This window comes from Amyelois transitella, chromosome 22 (genome assembly GCF_032362555.1).
Source record: "Amyelois transitella isolate CPQ chromosome 22, ilAmyTran1.1, whole genome shotgun sequence".
Classification (NCBI taxonomy): Eukaryota; Metazoa; Arthropoda; class Insecta; order Lepidoptera; family Pyralidae; genus Amyelois; species Amyelois transitella.
In genome coordinates, this window is record NC_083525.1 from 8,343,868 (window position 1) to 8,371,522 (window position 27,655).

At 41.4% G+C, this 27,655-nt stretch overlaps 1 protein-coding gene across 1 annotated transcript; it reads right to left on the minus strand.

Moving 5' to 3' along the window:
* Positions 1–136: 136 nt before the first annotated feature.
* LOC106138524 (LIM domain kinase 1) lies at positions 137–27,537 on the minus strand. The gene is made up of 18 exons (XM_060950677.1): positions 27,322–27,537; positions 25,670–25,760; positions 24,572–24,686; positions 23,707–23,837; positions 21,662–21,778; positions 21,272–21,343; positions 20,382–20,511; positions 19,878–20,039; positions 19,088–19,236; positions 18,547–18,664; positions 17,008–17,136; positions 16,040–16,165; positions 14,128–14,259; positions 12,440–12,559; positions 11,496–11,755; positions 10,118–10,253; positions 5,704–5,907; positions 137–5,135 (listed from the first exon to the last, which is right to left on the minus strand). Exons 1-18 carry the CDS (start codon positions 27,341–27,343, stop codon positions 4,095–4,097), a joined length of 3,255 nt encoding a protein of 1,084 aa, XP_060806660.1. The 5' UTR covers positions 27,344–27,537; the 3' UTR covers positions 137–4,094.
* Between the last annotated feature and the right edge of the window lie 118 nt (positions 27,538–27,655).

The following is a 27,655-nucleotide window of genomic DNA, read 5'->3' on the forward strand; positions in this document are numbered from 1 at the left end:
AACAGGCTTCAGGCAGGCTCAGTTATTTGGATCCTAAATAACTGAGCCTGCCTCGAGCTGACTTCGAACCAGTGAACTGTACAGTGCAACTTTATAAAATGATTTATTAGGGATCAACAAAATAAAAGTACAAAAATATTACGAATATATCTTTTATTTATTTGTACTTAAACAATACAATAGAACGCGTGGAATGGCGACGGAGGCTCGTTGTTATGTTACGATTAATGGGTTAACGTTTAGGCAAAGTTCCCGACTTACCAAAGCATATAAAACAAGGGAAAACAAATTATGAACTATAATAGGTACCTAAATAAAATGATGTACCTAATATAAACTAAACAAGAAATGCCATTAAAAAAAAACTGATAAATACGTGCTCAATCAATCATTGATTCAAAATAGCTCTCTGTATTTTAATGCATACCGTTTAATTTTGTCACTTTTGGTACACAAAAATTAAGCAAACACAAGAACTTTGCCTAAAAATATGATTAATAACTTAAACTTATTGAAAACCATAAGATTACAAAAGTTACTACGATTGGTATAAACGAAACGTATCACAGATAAGGTAGTGAGCTCGTACAACTCCAAACGAATGAGATTGCAAGATTTCAGATTCATTAAAATATAGATAGAGAATATTCGGAATGCTTATGCGCGATTTTTGAAAGTTTTATTTTCAAATGTGTAGTTAAAAATGGTAACATGGAAAAACAACAGACAAAACGATAAAAGAATGACGCCTGCCTTTTGTTTGCTTGAATAGAAGTCCTGTTTATCGGCTCACTGCTTACACACTCTTCGGACGGGCACAATATCGAGTGATAACACACAATATTGTGCCCGTCACAAATCGTGTTTAATATTTTTAAATAATTGTAGGTAATGCCGATTCAGAACCACTTTGATTTTGATTTTTACATTTACCAAATTCATTAAATATCTATTACGAATACAAATACTTTATTTGCTATAAATGCAGTACAATTATAGAATTCATATTTCCAATCGCGCATAGTTTTACTTAAATTATACGTATATAATTCGAACACACAGTACATCAAGTGAAATATCGCCCTTATTAAAAGGGAATAAAGTCCACTTCACAAGGATCGTGTGTTACTTGATGCGCATGCGCAGTCTTAAATAAAAAAAATAAAGTACGATGGCACCCTGTCATGAGAAGCAAATCAGACTTCAACGTATACACTTATATCTAAGTATGTTAATAAATTAATAAGAGTTAGAAAACTTTTGCCAAAATATTACTTAAAATACAAACATAAAAAGTAAAATGTAAACATAAAATATAAAAAAACTTTTATAAATTTTGTCATTGGATGACAGAGACAGATTAACATTTTTTTTATTTACGTATACGTATATACATTGCTATAGATTCGTAAAAGCACCCGCGTGTAGTTATAACTGACGCGATTTTGACAAAGCGTACCTACATCTTTCTGCGTCTCATCAACGAGGCGGGAGAAAAACTCAAATAGTTCGTAAATAACGCCGCTTATCTTTCGCCTCCAGATGGCGCTAGTTGAAATAGAATGACTGTGTCAACAGACGAATCCACTGCATGATACAAAAAATTTTATTTTAGATCTTTCTATTAGTGTATTATCTCGTCCACATATCTATTGTAAGTTTGGATAGTTGTGAAGTTGACGTTGTTGTAGAAAATGCTGCAGTGCAGTTTGTTACCGCTTCTTCTGCACTGAAGCTTTGGAAGCGGCAGTAAACTTAGTTTTTAAGTAATTTATTTGACGTCAACCAATGTTGTGAAAATAAAAAATATAACTATTATTAAGTGTCACATGAAAATGAATTTGAATTCTTTATAGGTACAAAATAAATTAAACAAAGCACCGTCAATCTGCTTCTTTCGTCAACTTGTTTCAGATCTAAGTTCAACAGATTCGAGCCTTTGCAAGAAGGTAGGCATGTTTCAAATACGCTTTTCAATCTTGTCATCAAGGAATAAAGTTCAATTTGCATCATACGATATTCGTATACAATATACCTAGGTAACATAAATTGCACCTTATGCCTCGGTTATAATGTTTTAAACCAATTCTAAACTTTAGTTAAATCTATGTAAGAGAAATTTACAAAATTTATTGATGAGGCGTTTGTTGTGAGAGTTAAATATTGTAAAAATTACATATAGAGTAATATACCTTCCATCTATCTATATATATAACATTTATATTTATATAGGTACCATAATGAATTCCATAATAGATAGTATTAGAGAAAGTATAACGATACTCGGAATATAAATTGAAACGTAAATAGCAATATGAATATGCATCCCATAAGTCAATTTACAAATGTAGGCACAATACAATAATATATTATCTATATTTCTATATAATATACATAAAAAAACATTTCACAAGCAAAAGACGGAGTACACCCCACTTTTAAAAAGCGAGTAAATACGGAAATAGTTTATAAAATCGTCTCAATTATTGCGCGCTGTAAAATTCACTAATTAATATATAAATCTACAAAATACTAAACATCGAAAGTAACGAGTGTATATTATATACTGTATATGTTTATAATACCGACATGAGTTTCACTTGGAACTTAATTTATTTTTTTTTGTTTCATTTGCCTGAATGTGCGGAACTTTTAATAATGTTTTCCTTATATTGTATCTTAAAAAAATGGGCCAAGTGCGAGTTGGCCCCGCGCACGAGGGGTTCCGTACCATTCATATGCACACGAATGCGAAATTAACTGTTTTTGTGAATATTTCAAGTCAAGTCTACACGTTGCAGTTATCAAAAAAATCAACATTAAATTAATTACGAAGTATATAATAAGTAACTTTAATTCTTTTCTTTTTTTAAGTATTTGTTATTATAACGGCTATCTATTAAAATTTCAACTGTTTAGCTATCACGAGTTCATGAGATACAGCTGGGTGACAGACTACACAGACGAATTTATAACCGACTTAAAAAAAATAGGAAGTCCTCAATTCGACCGTATTTCTTTCATGTATGAATGTATAAGTGTTCGCCTGTACAAATGAAACGTGTCGGCTGGCTAAACAATTGACAAGCGCGCGCGCAGTCTTGTACCAAGGCACTGCACTACTACATACTATTACTACGCAACGATACTATCGTCTAATTTAACTTCACAAGCAATACCATAATTGTTTTATAACTTCAACCATTAGGTTTAATGTTTTTATTTCCAATCTTCGGAATCAATATATCAAATGAGAAATGTGAGTGAGAAATTGATGTTGTTTGTAAAGCATTAATTTCTCACTTACATTTTTTTGGGACAAGTTCCTTTATAATATCAACTTAACGGAAAATATACCGTTATTGAAATAATATAACCGTAGATCAAAAGCTATTTAAAAGATATATGATGGAGCATTTACATAATCCTTCGACATTAACACTAAGTACAATTTCAAATTTAACAATAGTATATAATTTGGGCCAGGGCAACGCGAAGTTTTCAATCGATATAATTAATTAACCCCTTTTTTAGAAAAAACTCATTTTATTATAGTTACGTAAAGAGGCATTAAGTAAAAAAAAATTGCAAGACTTCTCATTTAAAAAAAAATTAATATGGCATAGTGATTGGAGGTTAAAATATAGTTGAACAAATTGTTACCGGTGAGTGTACTAAATCTTTTTTTTTTTATTTCTAAACTTTGCGTTTCCCGGGCGTATTGTTCAACATGGCAAGAGCGTAATTTGTAAATTATTGAAATCCCGTCAAATGCTGTCGACCGAATTTCAAAATAGGTATTTTCATTAGTAAAAAAAATAATGTACCAAAATAATCGGTAACACTTAACGATCCAACGGTCTGCGGAATTATATTATTTAGTCGTGGAATGTAAATAATGGAAATTTTTTGTAATTAGATCGTAAATCAGACTTGCAGTGGCAACCCTTGATTAAAAATGTTACAAAATGTATATTCAAAAAATTTTTCCCAAAATCATCAGCCTTTAGTGTGTCTTCTTATATAAAACAATCATTGTCAAAGAGGGCGCCACTAGCGAATGTAAATCTTGAACAGTGGAATGTGACCTATCGTTATATCGCTCTCTCAGCGGGCGAGGGCTCCACTGTCCTCGGCCGGGGACGCCCGTTGATCCTGAGATTGGCCAGACTCACGTAATTACTCCGCGATATCCCCCCCTCGCCCCTCCTCTCTTTATCCTTCTCCAAAACCGTACTCAAAGGTTTCTTATCTTTGGCCGGCGTCTTGATCCTATTTCGGCCGACGTCTACGAATTTCGTCTCCGGTTTGTCTTTGGTCCGCCGGTCCCGGTAGCTGAACCGGCCGTCGGCAAATTCCGGTTTTTCCGGCACGTGCCTGCGGAAGATCGGAGTCATCGGTTTCCCGAGACTGGCCAGCTTCAAGTCGCTCTTCAAAACATCCTGTTGTCCCTCCAGCGGTCTCACTTTGTACGACCGCCCCAAATTGGCGGCGGATGACGGCTTATGAATAAAGAATTTGCTTCGGGACTTCTCCTCTTTATTCTCAATAGATTCCGGCTTATTTCTGTCCACTTCTGTCGTGTTCGGCTTGAACAACCGACTGAATTTGGGCGACAGCAGTTTCTTAGTGAAAAAGTTAGATTTCTCTGCCGGCTTCTGTACTTCCACATTTGTCGGGATGTTTTTAATGCCTCGAGCCATCAACGGGCTTTTCTTAAGATAATCAATATTGTATCTGCGACAATCGTTCTCGGGTATCTTCCTCTCGTTCTCCGGGTTGCGGAAAGTCACTTCTGTGACGTCATAACTGGACTTTTTGGCGATCAAGCCCTCTCCTTTTTTGACGATATCCGCTAATATGTTTCTCTTGTCTTCGGGGACTTTCAGTATTTCAGTGACTTCATCATCGGACGAGTCTGAGTCGTAAGTTATTTCGCAGTTATCCGGTATGCTGTCGTGCCTGCAAATGGGTGGTGGTGGGAGATGTTTGGTCTGTGTCTCGAGGCCCTCCACGGACTGGTTGCGGAGGAAGGCGGGGGGCTCCGGCGGCGGGTGGGGCGTGTGGGGGAGGTGCGGGGCGGGGGAGCTGCGCCGCAGCGCGGGGGGATCCAGCCATGGGCTGATGTCGTCCACCTGAATGGAAATAGTTTTGGTTCAGTGATGTTTTCGTAATTTTTGGACTTAATTACTTTTTAATCTGTCTTTAGTAGTCCATCTGTGACTACAATCTTTGATTCGGTGAATCAGATATTCACACGAACCCCGTCTGACCTCCGTAACCTTTGCTAAAACTTGTTCTTAGACATTCTATGCGGCCCCGGATTAACCCAAAGCCGCATAGCACGTCTATTGTTAGTGACTTATTTGGGCCGGGATTCTACTTTTTTTGCTCTTAAACATCTTTGGTCAGTCAACTTTACCTACAACATACATACATATGATCACGTCTATATGCCTAGCGGGGTAGACAGAGCCCCCAGTCTTGAAAAGACTGATAGGCCACGCTCAGCTGTTTGGCTTAGTAATAGCCCATCGCCTAAAAGAGGAATCCCAAGTTTATGAGCCTATCCCTTAGTCACCTTTTACGACATCCATGACAAAAAGATGGAGTGGTCCTATTCTTTTTTGTAATGGTGCCGGGAACCACACGGCACTAAACTTACGTAACTTTACCAACAATTTGCAATAAAAAGCAACCCACCTCAGTGATATCGATGCTGTTGCCATGCGCCCTCAGTATGTAGCCGGGGGCGGTATACAAGGTCTGCTGAGACCTACACTTCAGCTTGTTCCTCACAGTGACCACCCTGCGGCCGATGTGACTCGCCGAGACACATTTGCCGAGAGCCCTGCACTTCGGAGCCTCGGGCTCTTCCGGAGTCAGTATCGTGACTGTAGAGCGAGACTGTAAATTCAAAAAATTCAAAATTCAAAATTCAAAATTTTTATTCATTATTATAGGATATTATTATATCGCTTAATAATTGTCGTATGGTTTAACAACTTGGTTGACGTCAAATAAATTACTTAAAAACTAAGTTTACTGCCGCTTCCAAGGCGTCAGTGCAGAAGAAGCGGTAACAAACTGCACTGCAGCATTTTCATCAACAACGTCAACTTCACAATATTAAATTATACTTAGAATAGAATGTGGACGGGAGAATACATTGTTCACGGGAGATTTATATATTTATGAGATTTAATATTGAAAAAAGAAAAAAATATATATATATATATATTATGGATTGCCAATTTTAAAAAGATTTATGTACAGAGTGTACTGAAATTTTGATTTAAGTTCAAATTAAACTACAATTAATTACGAGGTTCCTGTGCCAAGCTCGAGCCAGATGTTTTTATCATTAAGGTAATCATCAGTCCTATAATAAGCCTTCCCACAAAGTACTTTCTTTACATACTCTTTGAATTTTCGGTTGGGCATATCAAGAACAGACTCCGGCAACCTATTATAAAATCGTATACAGTTCCCCATAAATGATTTACTGACTTTGCTAAGCCTATGAAACGGCATGACTAATTTATGTTTATTACGTAAATTTCTATCAGTTGTGGCACTAACTTTTTGAAAAAAAGAGGTATTTTTCCTAACATACATTATAAGATCAAAAATGTACTGGGACGCTACTGTAGGTATGTTTATTTTCTTAAAGAGTTGTCTTAACGAGTCTCTTGGTCCTAAGCCGTAAATTGCGCGAACGGCCCTTTTCTGAATTATAAAAATAGTTTGTATATCAGCCGCGCTACCCCATAAAAGTAAACCATAAGATAACAAGCTATGAAAATAGCTGAAATAAACAAGCCTAGCTGTAGCTACATCTGTCAATTGTCGGATCCTCCTAACAGCATAAGCGGCAGAGCTAAGTCTATTGGATAGTTTAGAAATATGAGCACCCCACTGTAGCTTTGCATCAATTATAATTCCTAAAAACTTTGTATTTTCAACAAATTCTAATTTCTGGCCTTCCAGTGTTATGTCAGTATTGGCCTGCCTTACGTTTGGAAGGGTAAATTTAATGCATTGGGTCTTATTAGCATTTAAAAGAAGATTGTTGGTTGAGAACCAGATAGATATGGCCGACAGTATATTATTAACCGAACTTACATTTTCGCTATGGCGATCTAATTTAAATATTAAAGAAGTGTCATCGGCAAACAGCATTATACCCGCCTGTTTTTCCACCATAAAAGGCAGGTCATTGACATATACCAAGAAGAGGAATGGTCCTAAAATTGAGCCCTGAGGAACACCCATTGAGACGCTTGAACCGCTTGACTTTACTCCATTAATATCTACAGTTTGAAGCCTATCAGTCAAATAGGATGCCATTAGTTTAGTTGATTTGTGGTCAAACCCATATTGACGAAGTTTACGCAAAAGTGTCTGATGATCTACGCAATCAAATGCTTTAGAGAGATCGCAAAAGACTCCAACTGAATCCTGTGAACTCTCCCACGCGTCATAGATTTGAGTAACAAGTGCTACTCCCGCATCAGTGGTGGACTTCCCGGCAGTGAACCCATATTGTTGGGAATGGAAAATGTTATTGATTTTAAAATATTGTTGCATTTGATTAAGCATCATCTTCTCAAACACCTTGCTCAAAACTGGCAATATAGAAATAGGTCTATAATTGCCAAGGACTGTTTTCTCCCCTTTTTTGAATAGAGGTATTAATTTGCTACATTTCATTAAATTTGGAAAAATACCCTCATCAATACATTCATTAAATATAAAAGCTAGATCAGATGCAATAATATCTATGATTTGACTTATGATACTAACAGACATACCCCAATGGTCCTCAGACTTTTTCAAATTAAGTTGTTTGAACGCCTTTAATATATTATCAGAGTTAACATATTTAAATTTAAAGACAGATTTGATGGGAGTTGTGTTATTATAAAGTAGGGTTTCAGCGCGCAATGGACAAGAGTCAACGTCAGAAGTTAGCTCCACAGGGATTTTTGCAAAGAAATTATCAAAAGCATTTACTATGTCCTGAGTTTTAGAAATACTTTTGTTACCGGATGATATTTGTTTAATACTGTCTCTATCTTTGATTTTGCCAGATTCTTTATTAATAATGTTCCATGTTTCTTTAATTTTATTTGGTGCGTTGTTTATTTTACTACTTATGTGCAAAGACTTGGCTTGCCTGCAAACTTTTTTAAATAATTTTGAATAATTTTTGACATATTCTACAAAACTGGGGTCAAAATTGTATTGTTTCTGGGCATATAAGTCATATAACTTATTCCTACTCTTGTGAATACCTACTGTAGCCCATTCACTGAACTGTAATCTATTACGAATATTGACTTGTTTCTGCTTGAACCTTTTTGAGTATTCAGCAGAAATCATATCAAATAAATTGTTATAATGTTCATTAGGATTATTTCCAGAATATGTTAAAGTATTTAATTGATTTGCAATGTTTATTTTAAATTTTCTTATGTTTTTGGAAGAAAGAGGTCTACACATAATTTTATCATTATTTAAATTGTTTAAGGACTCTTTCTCAAAGGTAACATATTGACCGGTGTGATCCGAGGGCAATTTGTGAATAATTGATTTCCGTATATAAAGATTATTGCAAAAAAAATTATCCAGACACTTGGCAGATGTAGATGTTATTCGGGTTGGTTCGAAAAAAACATACTCTAAATTATAAGATTTAAACAAATTAATAAATTGTATACTAACGGTTGATTTAACTAAAATGTCAATGTTAAAATCACCACAAATAATTATTTTTTTATTACATTTTGAGGTAACATGTAACACTTGATCCATTATTTTTAAAAATTGTTTAAATTCACTGTTTGGGGGACTGTACACACAAACAATTATATGATGATCTAGCTCGGCACAGGTCACTTCGGCACACCGCTCAACCGAAAGTCTGGTTATGTCTGTTCGCTCTTTACAGCGAAGACCGCATTTGATAAATATCATAGACCCACCTCTAATTGCAGACTTTCTGTTTAAGCAGCTCACAATATTATAATTGTTTAGGCTGAACATCATCTCCCCCTCCATGAGCCAATGCTCAGTCAAACATAAAATGTCCACATTTAATTCTTCTAAAACTAGTTGTACTTCTAATTCTTTGCCGGGAAGACCTTGTATATTTTGATGGATAATTCTTAACCCTCGAGGGTTTCCCGTTGTCTGAGTGTGCAGTTTAAATTAACTGTCAAGTCAACAGAGTTACCATCACACAGAGTTGGCAATTCTGTAGTCAACTTATAATTAATATTTCGCTTACAATGTAAACTCGTCCAAACATTAATATTACTAGCTACCAATGTAGCAATTTTGTTCTTATGGTATCTGGATAGAAATATTCTATCATTGGTCTTAAAACTAAAAATAGTTAAACAGTCGGATAAGTGCGAGACTTGATTTTTAAAAACAGATTTGATTTTATTTTTAATTTGTAAATTTATATACTGAATTAAAATTAAAAATAAATATTAACTGTCATGTTATCCCTACTAGTTTCAAAACATGAATAAGAGGCGGTAATTGGGCAGCCATTACAAAAAAAAAAAAAATTAAACTAAAATTAACAATTCGTCTTACCTAGGCGATTAATGAGTTGGTACCTGACCTACCTACATACATTTTTGATGTCGATGCCCTACATTAAACTCAAATGACAGAAACAAAATGTCTTAATAAACATTAAAAAAAAACAACAAACGGCAAAAATATTTATAAAAAGATAAAATTATAAAAGATAACAACCCTTTTTTGTTTTAGCGGACAGTTCAATTCGCGGGTTCAAATGACGCGCTCTGATTGGCTGAACCGCTCATAATAATATATTTACGCGCCATACAAACATTAGTCTTCTGCGCAAGCACATCGGTGTAACTTTTGAAAGTTGAACTAGATTCAAACCCGGGACCTCCGGTTTCACAGACAAGCGTACTACCGCTGCGCCACAGAGGCCATCAAGAGGAATTGAAACTGTACAGAAGCATTACTAAAGATATACATATATTTATCAAATCCTGCTTCAAAAAAATCAGAAGGTACTCAAAACACTTGTATCCACGGCGGTGCAACTTTAAAAAACTAGACTAACCTTGACCACGCCATCGTTGGCGCCTACAGCGTCGTCAGGCGTGGAGCCCCCGACGGAGCCCCGGGCGCGCGGCAGCAGGGCCGACAGAGACAGCACCACGCTCTCCAGCCAAATCTCCATCACCTCGAATGTGGGCCTGGGGAACAACATACATACATACATATAGTCACGTCTATATTCCTTGCGGGGTAGACAGAGCCAACAGTCTTGTTAAGACTGATAGGCAACGTTCAGCTGTTTGGCATGTAAGATAGAATTGAGATTCAAATAGTGACAGGTTGCTAGCCCATCGCCTAAAAGAAGAATCAGACTGCTAACAGGCAGAAATACACCGACCTGGCATCAGGTTCCAGATCGCAGGCCAGGAACGCGATCCTGTAGAACGCCTCGGGGCAGGCGTGGGGCCTGCAGAACTCCTCCAGGAACACCAGCTCGTTGAGACCGAAGTCCGGCCTCCGCGGCAGGTAGTGAAATTTAGTATGTAAGTAGCTGAAGACCCAGAATAACACATAGGCTACTTTTTTCCTCACCCCGCGGGATTGACAGGGTTTCCATGCGGACGAACTCGCGGGCAGCGTCTAGTATAAAGATATATCTACATACATACATAAAATCACTTTCCCAGAGGGGTAGGCAGTGGCTACCTCTTCCCACTTGCCACGACAGAAACACACCGACCTGGCATCAGGTTCCAGATCGCAGGCCAGGAACGCGATCCTGCAGAACTCCTCCAAGAAGAAAATCACGCCTCTTTCCCCGACATTAGACTATCTCTTCCCACTTGCCACATTGGAAATACACCGACCTGGCATCAGGTTCCAGATCGCAGGCCAGGAAAGCGATCCTGTAGAACGCCTCTGGGCAGGCGTGAGGCCTGCAGAACTCCTCCAGGAACACCAGCTCGTTGAGACCGAAGTCCGGCCTCCGCGACAGGTAGTGAAATTAGGTATGTAGGTAGCTGAAGACCCAGAATAACACATAGGCTACTTTTTACCTCACCCCGCGGGATCGATAGGGTTTCCATGCGGACGAACTCGCGGGCGGCCTCTAGTATAAAGATATATCTACATACATACATAAAATCACTTTCCCGGAGGGATAGGCATTAGACTATCTCTTCCCACTTGCCACGACAGAAACACACCGACCTGGCATCAGGTTCCAGATCGCAGGCCAGGAAAGCGATCCTGTAGAAGGCCTCGGGGCAGGCGTGAGGCCTGCAGAACTTCTCCAGGAACACCAGCTCGTTGAGGCCGAAGTCCGGCCTCCGCGGCAGGTAGTGAAATTTGGAATGTATACATACATACATAAAATCAGTTTCCTAGAGGGGTAGGCAGAGACTACCTCTTACCACTTGCCACGACAGAAACACACCGACCTGGCATCAGGTTCCAGATCGCAGGCCAGGAACGCGATCCTGTAGAAGGCCTCGGGGCAGGCGTGAGGCCTGCAGAACTCCTCCAGGAAGACCAGCTCGTTGAGGCCGAAGTCCGGCCTCCGCGGCAGGTAGTCCGGGTCGGCGGGCACCCGGCCGATGATCTCGCACAGGATGATGCCGAATGAGAACACGTCCACTTTCTCGTCGTACACGTCGCCGTTCATCATCTCGGGTGCCATCCAGTACGGGTTGCCCACCACCTGGTACAGGTGTATTGCTTGGTAATACATACATACATACATAGGGAGGGATATAGACGTGATTATATGTATATGTATGTATGTGCACGTATTGATTGTTCATACATACATACATATTGTTTGGTAATACATATATACATACATATGGTCACGTCTATATCCCTTGCGGGGTAGACAGAGGCAACAGTCTTGAAAAGACTGAATGGCCACGTTCAGCTGTTTGGCTTAATGATAGAACTGAGATTCAAATTGATTGATTGTACATAGTGGTCCCCGCAAGGGATATCCCTTGCGGGGTAGACCGAGCCGACAGTCTCGAGAAGACTGGTATTGATAATGTTGAGAAGTTAAGCTGAGCCAAAAATTGGCAGACGTGGTGAGGGCGCCAGTTTCGCGTTTCATATACATGTATGGCTTTATGATGGAATTGAGATTCAAATAGTGACAGGTCGCTAGCCCATCGCCTACAATAGGAATCCCAAGTTTATAAGCCTATCCCTTAGTCGCTGTTTACGAGATCCATTTGGATCACCCGTGCAAAGACATGGCGGGTAGCTGGTCTTATATATAAAATTCTCGTGTAAAAAAAAAGTATTTATATGGCAAAACAACGTTTGACAACGGCAAAACAACGGCAAACGTTGTCCCTATATATATATATATATAAAGATACGTATAACTGACCGTGTACCGTTTCCTGCGCAGCGTGGCGTCGTGCGCGCGCGACTTGCGCTCCAGCGTGCTGCTGGCCGTGCGCTGCACGATACGCGCCAGGCCGAAATCTGCCACGATCACCGTTTGATCCTAGGAGTACAATACAGAATAGAATAGAATAGATTTTCTTTTCATAATTGGACACAAAGTATCACTAATTGACGTCACATCACTTAAATCTTATTATAACTACTACCGCTTCCAAAGCGCGTGTGTAGAAGTAGCGGCGGAACAAACTACACTGCAGCATTTATCCATAGATACAGCAGAATAGAATCAATTTTTACATACATACGTATTGGCACGTCTATATACCTTGCGGCGTAGACAGAGCCAACAGTCTTGAAAAACTGAAAGGCCACGTTCAGCTGTTCGGCTTACTGATAGAATTGAGAGTTGAGGTCCCGGTGGATGACGTTCATGCGGTGCAGGTAGCCCACCCCCGCGGACACGTCCCGGGCGAGGCGGGGTGTACAGAGACACCGCCCGCAGAGCTGCTGGAACACGAGCTCACCTCCCGGACGAGGCAGTTGTGAGAGTTGAGGTCCCGGTGGATGACGTTCATGCGGTGCAGGTAGCCCACCCCCGCGGACACGTCCCGGGCGAGGCGGGGTGTACAGAGACACCGCCCGCAGAGCTGCTGGAACACGAGCTCACCTCCCGGACGAGGCAGTTGTGAGAGTTGAGGTCCCGGTGGATGACGTTCATGCGGTGCAGGTAGCCCACCCCCGCGGACACGTCCCGGGCGAGGCGGGGTGTACAGAGACACCGCCCGCAGAGCTGCTGGAACACGAGCTCACCTCCCGGACGAGGCAGTTGTGAGAGTTGAGGTCCCGGTGGATGACGTTCATGCGGTGCAGGTAGCCCACCCCCGCGGACACGTCCCGGGCGAGGCGGGGTGTACAGAGACACCGCCCGCAGAGCTGCTGGAACACGAGCTCACCTCCCGGACGAGGCAGTTGTGAGAGTTGAGGTCCCGGTGGATGACGTTCATGCGGTGCAGGTAGCCCACCCCCGCGGACACGTCCCGGGCGAGGCGGGGTGTACAGAGACACCGCCCGCAGAGCTGCTGGAACACGAGCTCACCTCCCGGACGAGGCAGTTGTGAGAGTTGAGGTCCCGGTGGATGACGTTCATGCGGTGCAGGTAGCCCACCCCCGCGGACACGTCCCGGGCGAGGCGGGGTGTACAGAGACACCGCCCGCAGAGCTGCTGGAACACGAGCTCACCTCCCGGACGAGGCAGTTGTGAGAGTTGAGGTCCCGGTGGATGACGTTCATGCGGTGCAGGTAGCCCACCCCCGCGGACACGTCCCGGGCGAGGCGGGGTGTACAGAGACACCGCCCGCAGAGCTGCTGGAACACGAGCTCACCTCCCGGACGAGGCAGTTGTGAGAGTTGAGGTCCCGGTGGATGACGTTCATGCGGTGCAGGTAGCCCACCCCCGCGGACACGTCCCGGGCGAGGCGGGGTGTACAGAGACACCGCCCGCAGAGCTGCTGGAACACGAGCTCACCTCCCGGACGAGGCAGTTGTGAGAGTTGAGGTCCCGGTGGATGACGTTCATGCGGTGCAGGTAGCCCACCCCCGCGGACACGTCCCGGGCGAGGCGGGGTGTACAGAGACACCGCCCGCAGAGCTGCTGGAACACGAGCTCACCTCCCGGACGAGGCAGTTGTGAGAGTTGAGGTCCCGGTGGATGACGTTCATGCGGTGCAGGTAGCCCACCCCCGCGGACACGTCCCGGGCGAGGCGCGCGCGCGTCACCCAGCTGAGGGGCCGGGAGCGATCCTGGATGAACGATATACGTACATACATATGGTCACGTCTGTATCCCTTGCGGGGTAGACAGAGCCAACAGTCTTGAAAAGACTGAATGGCCACGTTCAGCTGTTTGGCTTTATGCTGGAATTGAGATTCAAATAGTGACAGGTTGCTAGCCCATCGCCTAAAAAAGAATGCCAAGTTTGTAAGCCTATCCCTTAGTCGCCTTTTACGACATCCACGGGAAAGAGATGGAGTGGTCCTATTCATTTTTGTATTGGTGCCGGGATCCACACGGCTATGAACGATATAGCACTATTTATGGGTCTACTCGTGAACCTAGGTTATAAATACATATAAAAAACAGTTAATGACATTAATGTATGGCAGTGAAAGTTGGGTATGGCAAAAGAAGCACGAAAGCAGAATAAATGCAGTGGAAATGAGAGCGTTAAGGAGTATGATCGGTGTGAAATTGAGTGACTGGATAAGGAACAGCGTGATAAGGGAATGTTGTGATGTGAAAGAAGATATAGTTACAGGAATAGAAGAGGGTATGTTAAGATGGTTCGGTCATGTGGAGAGGTTGACAAAGCAGATATACAAGGAGAGTGTGGAGGGAAAGTTCGGAGTGGGAAGATTTAGACGAACGTATCTTGATCAAATTAAGGACGTCCTGTTAAAGGGTCAGGTCAACAGTACCTGAAACTGCCGAACTTGCATGAAGAGAGTTATGAATGTGGATGAAGCGAAGGAAGTATGCAGAGATCGTGGCACGTGGAAAGATGTAGTTTCTGCCTACCCCTCCGGGAAAGAGGCGTGATTTTATGTATGTATGTAAAAAACAGTTAGAAAGAAATGTATATCTTTCCATACTCCTAATTGTAATCCTCCTAGTTGAGAGGATCCCGGGATACGCCATTGACTATGAATCCTGAATTGGATGACTCATTTATTTCGATGATAATTCTATGGGAATCATTTCGATGATGATGATGATGATATGGGAATCATCATCGAAATAAATGTCTCTTCTTGCCATTTTGAGGGCATCCATAATGCCCTCAAAGAAGCATGAATAGACCCACACTCTAAGTCATCCGGTAAAAAAGAATTTCCGCTTCGATAAACTAATTATAAATAAACAAATATATACGGGACAGATTAAACATATTGAGTTAGCCTCAAAGTAAGTTCGAGACTTGTGTTACGAGATACTAACTCAACGATACTATATTTTATAATAAATACTTAATTTCATATTAATTACTTTATTAATTACATGGAAGTACTATTATTAATAGCAATTTATACTATAAATCATAATGAGCGTTTGTTACCTCTTCTCCTGTTATTATAATTCTGGAGAAATGTCGTAAAAGGCGACATTCATCGACGACGTCATCGACTAGGATAGGACCAATCCATCTCGTTCTCATGGATTTCGTAAAAGGCGACTCAGGGATAGGCTTACAAACTTGGGATTCTTCTTTTAGGCGATGGGCTAGCGACCTGTCACTATTTGAATGTCAATTCAATCATCAAGCCAAACAGCTAAACATGGCCTTTCAGTATTTTCAAGACTGTTGGCTCTGTCTACCCCGCAAGGGATATATTATGTATTTTATATGAAAGAGGAAACCGTTACTGACATATCAACATACCGCCGAAACTGTATGTATGTGTATGTATAGAATAGAATAGATTTATTTTCAAAATTGGTATCACTTAATGACGTCACACAACTTCAATCCAATTATAACTACTATTGTGTATGTTATTTTATAAAACTCCCAACGGAACTGACCTGCAACAGCTGATGCAGTGTGCCGCCGGCCACGTACTCCGTGACGAGGTGGAGACGCTTCTCCTTGTAGAGGACGCCCACGAATCGGAGAACGTTCGGGTGTTTCAGAGAACGTAGCACTGCAACCTTTTTATTGAAAAATTTGGAAAAAAATTATTGTAATTAGGCATTTTTCATCTTCCTACAACTTCTTGCAACCTTTAGATTGAATAATTCATACAAGTATCAGTGTAATTAGGCAATTTTTTATCTTCCGTACGTACGTATTAGAGTAGTTTTTTGTATTGGTGCCGTGTGGTTCCCGGCATCAATACCGTGGTATAAGTATTTGGGCATCATTGAAGAATAGAATAGAATTTCAAAATTGGATACCAGGTACTACTACCGCTTCCAAAGCGCATGTTCTACGCATGCGCTTTGGAAGCGGCGGAACAAACTACACTGCAGCATTTTCATCGGACGGCAATTTATAAGTATAGATCTCTTAAATCTAAACCGTGGACGAATAGACATTGTCTACATTAAAAAACATGAATTAATGTAGAACTGATTATGTCAATACGAAAATTTCGTCAAATAAAATAAAAATAAAGATAAAATATGTACATACCGTACAAATTATGTCAAGATCATGTCAAAAATACACAAGCATTTAATAGGCCATTATGTCAAGCTCGGGCCACACATGTGTATCATTAATATAAATAATCCTCCGTGCTGTAATAGGCTTTCCTACAAAGCTCAACTTTAATATACTTTTTGAATTTTCTATCATTCATTTCAAGAACAGTTTTTGGTAATTTATTATAAAATCTTATACAATTAATCAGAAATGATTTCCCTACCTTAGCCAGCCGATGTGCTGGGATCGACAACTTGTAATTGTTCCGCAGTGATCTACTAGTACATTCACCTACTTTTTTGAAAGAGTCTAAGTTTTTCCTAACATGCATAAATAAATAAATAACCTCTTTCAGGAAGTTCCTCTGCGCGTCCTCGTCGAGCCGGTACAGCTGTTTGAGCACCATGACCTCGTTGGTGTCCCGGTGGGTCACCTTGTACACCTGCCCGAAGAACCCGGACCCCAGGAGCTCACCCTGGAGGGGAAAATTTGATAAATTCAATAACAAATCGCACCTCGCACATTTTTAAAGATTATTTTCAAAGTTATGTTTAAATAGTAACCGATGATCTTATAGAGTGAGAGAAAAGTTCGTGAGGAAACCTGCACATTCAGGTAAATGGATGTGTATGATACAATACGTGTTCAAAAGGTCGGAGCGGGAACACCTGCCCTCGTGACAATGCCGGAGCGGCCCTCACCTGCAGCAGGTCGGAGCGGGAACACCTGCCCTCGTGACAATGCCGGAGCGGCCCTCACCTGCAGCAGGTCGGAGCGGGAACACCTGCCCTCGTGACAATGCCGGAGCGGCCCTCACCTGCAGCAGGTCGGAGCGGGAACACCTGCCCTCGTGACAATGCCGGGAGCGGCCCTCACCTGCAGCAGGTCGGAGCGGGAACACCTGCCCTCGTGACAATGCCGGGAGCGGCCCTCACCTGCAGCAGGTCGGAGCGGGAACACCTGCCCTCGTCACAATGCCGGAGCGGCCCTCACCTGCAGCAGGTCGGAGCGGGAACACCTGCCCTCGTGACAATGCCGGGAGCGGCCCTCACCTGCAGCAGGTCGGAGCGGGAACACCTGCCCTCGTGACAATGCCGGGAGCGGCCCTCACCTGCAGCAGGTCGGAGCGGGAACACCTGCCCTCGTGACAATGCCGGGAGCGGCCCTCACCTGCAGCAGGTCGGAGCGGGAACACCTGCCCTCGTGACAATGCCGGGAGCGGCCCTCACCTGCAGCAGGTCGGAGCGGGAACACCTGCCCTCGTGACAATGCCGGGAGCGGCCCTCACCTGCAGCAGGTCGGAGCGGGAACACCTGCCCTCGTGACAATGCCGGGAGCGGCCCTCACCTGCAGCAGGTCGGAGCGGGAACACCTGCCCTCGTGACAATGCCGGGAGCGGCCCTCACCTGCAGCAGGTCGGAGCGGGAACACCTGCCCTCGTGACAATGCCGGGAGCGGCCCTCACCTGCAGCAGGTCGGCCGCGCGGAACACCTGCCCTCGTGACAATGCCGGGAGCGGCCCTCACCTGCAGCAGGTCGGAGCGGGAACACCTGCCCTCGTGACAATGCCGGAGCGGCCCTCACCTGCAGCAGGTCGGCCGCGCGGAACACCTGCCCTCGTGACAATGCCGGGAGCGGCCCTCACCTGCAGCAGGTCGGCCGCGCGGAACACCTGCCCTCGTGACAATGCCGGAGCGGCCCTCACCTGCAGCAGGTCGGCCGCGCGGAACACCTGCCCTCGTGACAATGCCGGAGCGGCCCTCACCTGCAGCAGGTCGGCCGCGCGGAACACCTGCCCTCGTGACAATGCCGGAGCGGCCCTCACCTGCAGCAGGTCGGCCGCGCGGAACACCTGCCCTCGTGACAATGCCGGAGCGGCCCTCACCTGCAGCAGGTCGGCCGCGCGGAACACCTGCCCGGCCACGGGGCCGGCGCGGAACGAGCGGCAGCGAGACAGGTCCCCCAGCACTCCGACTGACGGCCAGCTCGAGGGTGACACGTTACTGTCAGAGAGAGAAAATTTTATGCATTTATAAATTCTTACATACATAAAATCACGCCTTTTTCCCGGAGATTACATCATTCCACTTGCCACGATCTCTGCATACTGCTTTCGTTTTATCCACATTCAAAACTCTCTTCTCATCAGAAGCATTTTCCCCCCTTCCTCTTCTCTTCTAACGCTTGAATATTCTCTCTTGACGACGTTTGGAAATTTTGACGACAGTGACATAAAGACACATAAATTTTTAAGATAAACACAAATTCTAACCGTTTAAGACATTAGTACCATCAAATAAAACACTATCAGCGCATTTACAAAGCCTATCATCCATTTACGAGTATCCCATCCCATCCCATTTATGTAAGACACCAACTGTCCATTAACAAAGACCTTCACTTCCTTCTCAGTGCAGTACACTCACGGGTCTAGCAGCTTGGGCAGGCTGCAGCTCCTGTCTCTATCGGCCAGCAGCGGGGAGGCGGGGGGCTGCCTTCTCTTCAGGCGCACCTTCCCACCTTCCTCCCCTTTGCGCTTGAACAGTCTCTCTTTACGACCACCCTCGTCTTCCTCCTGTTTGAAAACATTTCTATCATTAACATATAAAACAACTGATAATGTAGGTACTATAATTGATAATTATTTAATATTTAAGATAAAATCAAATATTGACTAATATGAAGTTACTATTTACAGTTTTTATTGACATAACAAAATCATCATTTTATTAAGAGTAAATTAAACTAAGAATGAGAAAGGAGAAATTTTAAATGTACTTCTCTATATGAGAGATTCTCCATGAAGTCGAGAAATATAATGCAAACAATGGGAATAACATTTATTATATTTAACATTCATACACATAGTCACGTCTATATCCCTTGCAAAGTACGCAGAGCCAACAGTTTTGAAAATACTGATGGGCGACGATCAGCTGTTTGGTTTACTGATAGAATTGAGATTCATATAAAATGGCAGGTTGCTAGCCCGTCACCTAAAAGAAGAATATCAAGTTTATAAGCCTTTTAGTCGCCTTTAACGATATCCATTGGAAAGAGATAGAGTGGTCCTATTCTTTTTTCTATAAGTGCCAGGAACCACATAGCACATTATATTTTATCATACAAAACAACTGCAAAAATAAAATACTATCAGAGAAATCATAACATATTATTGTACAAATCAAATATAACAGCTTGCTTTTTGTAACTTACCTGTGGAGAGGTCTTGGGAATGTTCTTTCTCAGATCTTCCCTAAGTATTTTTCGCTCGACGGGCGATTTGACGTCATGTTTCTGCTTGTCGTCAAACTCGTCTGCTGTATTACAAATAGTGGAATGATGGGTATTCGTGCGCGGGGTCTGTTCTATGGTTAACTGCGAACAAAAATTCCAATTGAAGCTTTGACGACATGTTTCCGCTTGTCGTCAAATTCCTTCCCAGCCTTACAGATCAGGAAATATTTAATATTCATGCACGGAGTTTGGCTTGTTTTCTATTCCATTACAGTCTCTCATCTTTGTTCCCAGTTGCACCCTCCGCCACTTGTGTGTGAAATTAATGAAATATGTAGCATATGGTCAAATGCAAACAAAACATTAAATTAGTAGATTTGACGACATATTTCCGCTTGTCGTCAAAGTGATTATATTGGCAAAATAACATATCAGGCGTGCAAGCGAGTTAATGATGTTTTATCAAATGATGATGATTTTCACCTGTATAATGGCGTCCGGGCAAGCCAGTTCTTTCTCTAACGTATCGGGCCGGTTTCGAACCGGCGTCCCGTTGATCTCCAGGACCCGATCACCAACGCGCAGCGTCAGTAATCCGCAAGCAGAGTCAATCCTGAATTTAAAAAGAAATTGATATTTATATATTAAAAACAGAGTTATTTATTTAACTGATTATAAAAAAAAAACATTAAAAACATAACACAAAAACAACAATAAAAAGGATTTAGATCGTGTCATAATAATAAACGCACACACAGACTAGATAACGGTTAGAAAAAAAAATTTACACGACGTTGCACAAAACTTAAGGTGACTTGGGTTATACAACACGTGGGTTATAACGCCTCATATTTAGGTTAGTGTCCGTTATGTATGTTTTATCATTAATTATTATAATAGAATAGATTTATTTTTCATATTTTTTTCTTATTAACGTCAACATAACTTAATTACTAATTATATTTACTACCGCTACCAAAGCGCATGTCTGGAAGAAGCGGCGGAGCAAACTAAACTGCAGCATTTTTACCAGACGTCAAAATACAAATATATATCTCTTAAGCTTAAATCACGAACAAATGCCTACATTTAAATTGTCTACATTTAAAAAATATATAAAATTAATTATTTCAATACAAAAATTGTGTCAAATAGTATCATAAGATATACACAATGTACAAATTATGTCAACACCATGTCAAAAATTCACATTCATTTAAGAAGCCATTATGTCAAGCTCGGGCCAATTCACACATACATATAAGTGACTAGCGTCATTGATACACGGCTGAGGTGTGATTCGAACCTAGCCATGCGCATGCGCAACTTTCCAATACACACTACAAATATAACACCGCATGCAGTTAGTATACCTATGACATGTGAGTTGTATGCAGAGAGCCAACGCCGCGCGGAATAGCGCCCGAGCGACGTGAGACAGCTTGCTGGCGCGGACAAACATATATATAATATATATGGAATAATTTTAATGTCGTAAAAGGCGACTAAGGGGTAGGCTAATAAACTTGGGATTCTTCTTTTAGGCGATGGGCTAGCAACCTGTCACTATTGAATGTCAATTCTATCATTAAGCCTAACAGCTGAACGTGGCCTATCAGTCTTTAAAAGACTGTTGGCTCTGTCTACCCAGTAAAGGATAGAGAGGTGATTATATGAATGAAAAAATTTTCTATTTTAACCCGTCGGGGATGAAAAATATAATTTTGATTAAAAGTGAACATAATGTACGAGTCAGTACTCACTCAGTCACACTGAGCGCCCTGTCGTCCGCGGCGGCGAGCGTGAGCGCGGCGGCCGGCACGCGCAGCGAACGGATCGCGTGCGCCGACTGGGACGACAGCAGGGGGTAGCACGCGCCGCTGTGAGTATTTAAAATTATAAATTAATGACATTTATGAACTTTATTAATATAATTTTATGAATTTAATTAATTACTATTAGTACTAACTAGTGTTGCAACAGAACTCTGCTTCCGCTTCTGCATCTGCAGAAGTTCCGCATGTTTTTTCAGTTCCGTTTCTGTTTCTGGTTCCGCAAACTAATAACAGAACTCGAAACGGATGCGGGGCGAGAGCGACCCAAATACCCCCATATCTTGCCAATAGTTCGCCAATACTTATCAGCTCCCCCCAGCAGTGTAGCCAGCGAGCAATTATTTAGCGGAGCTGGTTTAATATATGAAGAACATAGAAATAGGCTAAAAGGTGAAAAAGCGGCCAAGTTACTCTTTATTAAATATAACTTGCCGCTATTTAATTTTAACTACTAATTTATATTCTTACCCACGACGGAACGCGTTTGGGGTGAGAGGTTGTTTGTGTGTTTGTTTGTGCAAACAAATGTTGCCATTTATCTTCAAAACCACTAGTCCGATTTTAATGCGGTTTTCAGTGATAGGTTTGGATTAAATTGCTACATATTCTTAGATAGGTTTTACGTCAATAATTCATCAGGGGGCGCTTTAGTAGACATTTCTTTATGAAACCAATTTCATCGTTTAGAGTAGATAGGTTGGTACATTTAAACCATTTTGTCGTGGGTATTTCAAAATTTTTAATTTTGTTACTTGTACTACTACAAATTTAATAAAAAACATTTAAAAATACAAAATTGTGCTTTTTCTTTATAGTATTAACGCTTCCGTTTCCGCTTCCGCTTCCGTTAAGATTTACTTTTGACATCTGATTCCGTTTCTGCTTCCGTTATGCCAGTTCCGTTGCATCACTAGTACTAACATAGCTTGAAGTTTACTAACATATTATGAGACCTGGTTACTTAAATAAATACTATTTCATTCATTCATTCATTCATAATCCTACTAATATCATAAATGCGAAAGTTTGTGAGTATGTCAGGATGTTAGTATGGATGTTTGTTACTCTTTCACGCAGAAACTACTGGACCGATTACGATGAAATTTGGTATGAAGGTAGCTGAAGACTTAGAATAACAAATAGGCTTTTATCCCGGAGTTCCCGCGAGATTGATTCCACGCGGACGAAGTCACGGGCGGCCTCTAGTCATACATATTTTACTACATTTTTAACCAGCAGCATTCTTATAATTTAATTCTCTTTATAATTAAAGTGATTTTTCATCGGGAATTTTTTCTATTATATCACATATACAGATTTCTTCTTCTTCTTCTTGGTGTTACATCCTCACCTCTTTGAAGAGGTGTCTGGGTGGCGTCTTAACCACGATCCTGGATTGAGTTAGTCAGGATTTAACACAAAATCTGTGCGATTTGTTGCTCATCTTTTCATCATGAACTCACCAGTAAAGCCCCTCACCATCAGCGCAACAAGCACACCAGTAAAGGCCCTCACCATCACCATCACGAGGTCACCAGTAAAGGCCCTCACCACCAGCACAACAAGCTCACCAGTTAACCCCCCTAACCACCAGCACAACAAGCTCACCAGTTAACCCCCTCACCACCAGCACAACAAGCTCACCAGTTAACCCCCCTCACCACCAGCACAAGCTCACCAGTTAACCCCCCTCACCACCAGCACAACAAGCTCACCAGTTAACCCCCTCACCACCAGCACAACAAGCTCACCAGTTAACCCCCTCACCACCAGCACAACAAGCTCACCAGTTAACCCCTCTCACCACCAGCACAACAAGCTCACCAGTTAACCCCCCTCACCAACAGCACAACAAGCTCACCAGTTAACCCCTCTCACCATCAGCACAACAAGCTCACCAGTTAACCCCCCTCACCACCAGCACAACAAGTTCACCAGTCAACCCCCCCTCACCACCAGCACAACAAACTCACCAGTAAAGGCGCGCCCGCTCCAGCAAGGCGTAGGGCTCCCCGTCCTCCAGGTGCAGCCCGCAGCGCGCGCACGCGAAGCACTCCGGGTGGAAGCGGTGCTCGCCCGCTGACATCACAGGGCCAGTTATCACCTATAAGCATTAAATTCTAATTAAAAATGTTTATTTATTATCATGGGACATTTCAATATCATTTAATAGTTGACGGCCTCTGTGGCGCAGCGGTAGTACGCTTGTCTGTGACACCGGAGGTAATGAGTTCGAATTCCGGTCAGGGCATGATGAGGAACGAACTTTCTCTGATTGGTCTGCGTCTTGGATGTTTATCTGTATAAATAAGTATTTATTATGAAATATAGTATCGTTGTGTTAGTATATCCGTATAAAGTATGAAGCTGGATCCTCCTAAGAATCGAGCGACCTAAAATAAAACAAGAGAGTAATGATAGTTTAATTTAAACGGTCACAAACATTATACATTATACATGCCGTGTTGTTCCCGGCACCAATAGAAAAAGAATAGGACCACTCCATCTCGCTCCCATGGATTTCGTAAAGGCGACTGAGGGGTAGGCTTATAAACTTGGGATTTTTTTTTAAGCGATGGGCTAGCAACCTGTCACTATTTGAATCTCAATTCTATCTTAAAGCCAAATAGCTGAACGTGGCCTATCTATCAGTCTTTTCAAGACTGTTAGCTCTGTCTACCCCGCAAGGGATATAGACGTGACCATAAATATGTATGTATCCTCTTAAGGAACGAGCGACCGGAAATAAAACAACTGAATAATGATAGTTTAATTTAAACAATCATGCAACATTATATGCTCCTTAAAAGAACCACAGTTTAAAATGTTAAGACTCACCTGCGAACATTGCAGACAGTTCTCACCGAAACGCGCCCAGTAATCGCTCTGACAAAACAGCAGCTCATCCTTCTCAAAATACCATGTTGACAGTTGTGCGTCACACACTGAGCATCTGTGTGACATAAAAATATATTGATGACTTTGCAATAATTATAAAGATGATGTAGATATGATGTGGAGGGAAAGGTCGGAGTGCCGAAACCGCCGAGCTTTCATGAAGATAGTTATGAATGTGGATGAAGCGAAGGAAGTATGCAGAGATCGTGGCAAGTGGAAAGAGGTAGTCTCTGCCTACCCCTCCGGGAAAGAGGCGTGATTTTATGTATGTATGTATGCATGATGTAGATGTGCAGGCAAACATTGTTTTGCTATATAAATAATTTTTTTGTATTTTTCTAGTTCCAACCAAAGGAATTTATTAGGCAAAGCTAACTGTAAAAGTGGGAAAGGGCCGGTCTCGTCGAACTTTCAAGGACCAAATTTCGAATGTCTTGAAAAAGGGAGATGTTAGGAGTGCCTGTAATCGTCGAATATGCATGAAAAGAGTAACGAGTGTGGAGGAAGCGGGAGAGGTCTGTAAGGATCGTAGCAAGTGGAATTCCATAGTCTCTGCCAACCCCAACGGGAAACAGGCGTTATGGTATGTATATATTTTTCTTGTTAAAAAAATGTTAAGGGTGGACAACCCTTATTACTTAGCGGTATGAATAATAGATTCTCAGACCTACTCAATATTCTCACAAAATTTAATGAGAATTGGTCAAGCCGTTTCGAAGGAGTACGGGAACGAACGCTGCGACAAGAGAATTTTATATCTAAAATAATCACGTGCGGTTCCCGGCACCAATAGAAAAAAGAATAGGGAAACTCCATCACTTTCCTATGGATGTCGTCAAAGGCGACTACGAGATAGGCTTATAAACTTGGGATTCGGCGACGGGCTAGCAACGTGTCACTATTTGAATCTTAATTCCACCATTAAGCCAAACAGCTGAACGTGGCCTATCAGTCTTTTCAAGACTGTTGGCTCTGTCTACCCTGCAAGGGATATAGACTTTGTATGTATATATGTGATTATATGTATGTAAAACTGACCTGAAGCAGTCTTTGTGCCAGTCTTGTCTCAGTGCAGATACATAATCATCATCGCCGATGTCGTTCAGACATCCTGCACATTCGTGGGACTCTGAAAAAGCAACACAAAATTAAAACTCGTTAATTTTTTATTAAACGTAGTGAGACAAGGCTCCCTTATAATTATTTGAGGGGTAGGCAGAGACTACATCTGTTTACAACAATTGCAATTGGTAATTTAAAAATTGAAATTATCATAGTGTTTCTGCCTATGCACTTTTTTTCTAATAAAATATTTATTGACTAGAGGCTGCCCGCGACTTCGTCCGCGTGGAATTATTTCCGCGGGGCTCCAGGATAAATTCCTTAATGTTACACTGGGTCTTCAGCTACCTACCTACATACAAAATTTTATCGCAATCGGTTCAGTAGTTTTTGCGTGAAAGAGTAACAAACATCCATACTGACATACTCACACATTCGCATTTATAATTAATATACATACATACATAAAATCACGCCTCTTTCCCGGAGGGGTAGGCAGAGACTACCTCTTTCCACTTGCCATGATCTCTGCATATTTCCTATATATATATAATTAATATATATGTATATTAATACAGAGTTATTCCAATTGTATGTTTGTCAAATAAATAAATATAAAATTTTCTTGTGGAAGTAATTCATTATTTATCTGTAATTTAAATAAATCAAAAGCAACAACTGTTACAAACAAACCCTAGATAACCCTTGCTCTTAATAGGCTAATTAAGAATTGATAAGTTAATTAAAACAAATATTAATCACTCAATTAAATGCACATAATGTTGACACTGAACAGATTTTGGATCATCTGTTTAAATTAACTTCTGACCTGCCGAACCTGTGATCCAATTTACACCCGCATCTGCTGTGAGAAATCAATTTATCGTGCGAGATAGATGTATTTTACTGTTAAGTATTTATACTCAAAATAAAAATGTGGCCAGTTCACCAAAGTAGGTGGTCCAATTCAGGTGGGACTATTCGCCAAAATATTAAAGAAAGTAACACAATACTCAATTCATGATCATGGTCAAAAGGCACAATCTGAGGTCTAGAGAGGTGAGGATGTTACTAGTACACCAGGATTAAGAAGTAGGCAACACAATCATCTTTGTTTTCTCAACTTGTTTAATTGTTGGGCGAAACAGACTTGTGCCATCATAGGTAATTCATATTTTTTTATTCTAATTTACCTTTCTTTATTTTCAATAAAAATACCTACTTACACAATTGTAATGAAACTGAGATATATGTACATTAATTTCTAAGCAAACATTAGAATATGGTACAAAAACACACTGGAAATAATTTTAATATTGCAACATCCTACCAGGTAAAACCTTCGATAAACATCAAAATCTAAACGCGGAAGAAAACAACAATTAACATTTAGTTATTGTGGTATATGTAGTGCATTTAGTGCAATTCAAATACATGTATCAAAGAGTTGCAAAGGTTCTTGTATGTGAAAAACATAAACGAGAAAGAGGCTGGGCTCTGGCAAACAAAAGATAAAATTTAATGGGGAATCATCGCCCACACACAACTTTTATGACTAAACTACATATTGTTTAGAAAATTTACAACGTATTGCTACGAAATGCATAGAACACATTCTGGTTACTTACTTTTACTAATAGATCCGTCCATTTCATTTCAAAATCCAACATTTAACACTAAAAACATGAAAAACACTGTTTTAAGCTAATTTACAACAATCCAAATAGAATTTTTGTATGACGGTGACGGCTGACTGACGTAAATGTTTTGACAATTTTTATTTAGCATTGACAGAATGGAGAGCTACGATTAATGTTGCCAGATTAACTCAATTTTCCTCTTAGCTACTCAAACCATGTGCTCTTTTATATCTCAGGGAAAGATATAAAGAACTTAAAATCACTTCTTATTGCATATTATGCAAGGAGTTCTTAATAGTTAAATCCATTAAACTCCAAAAAA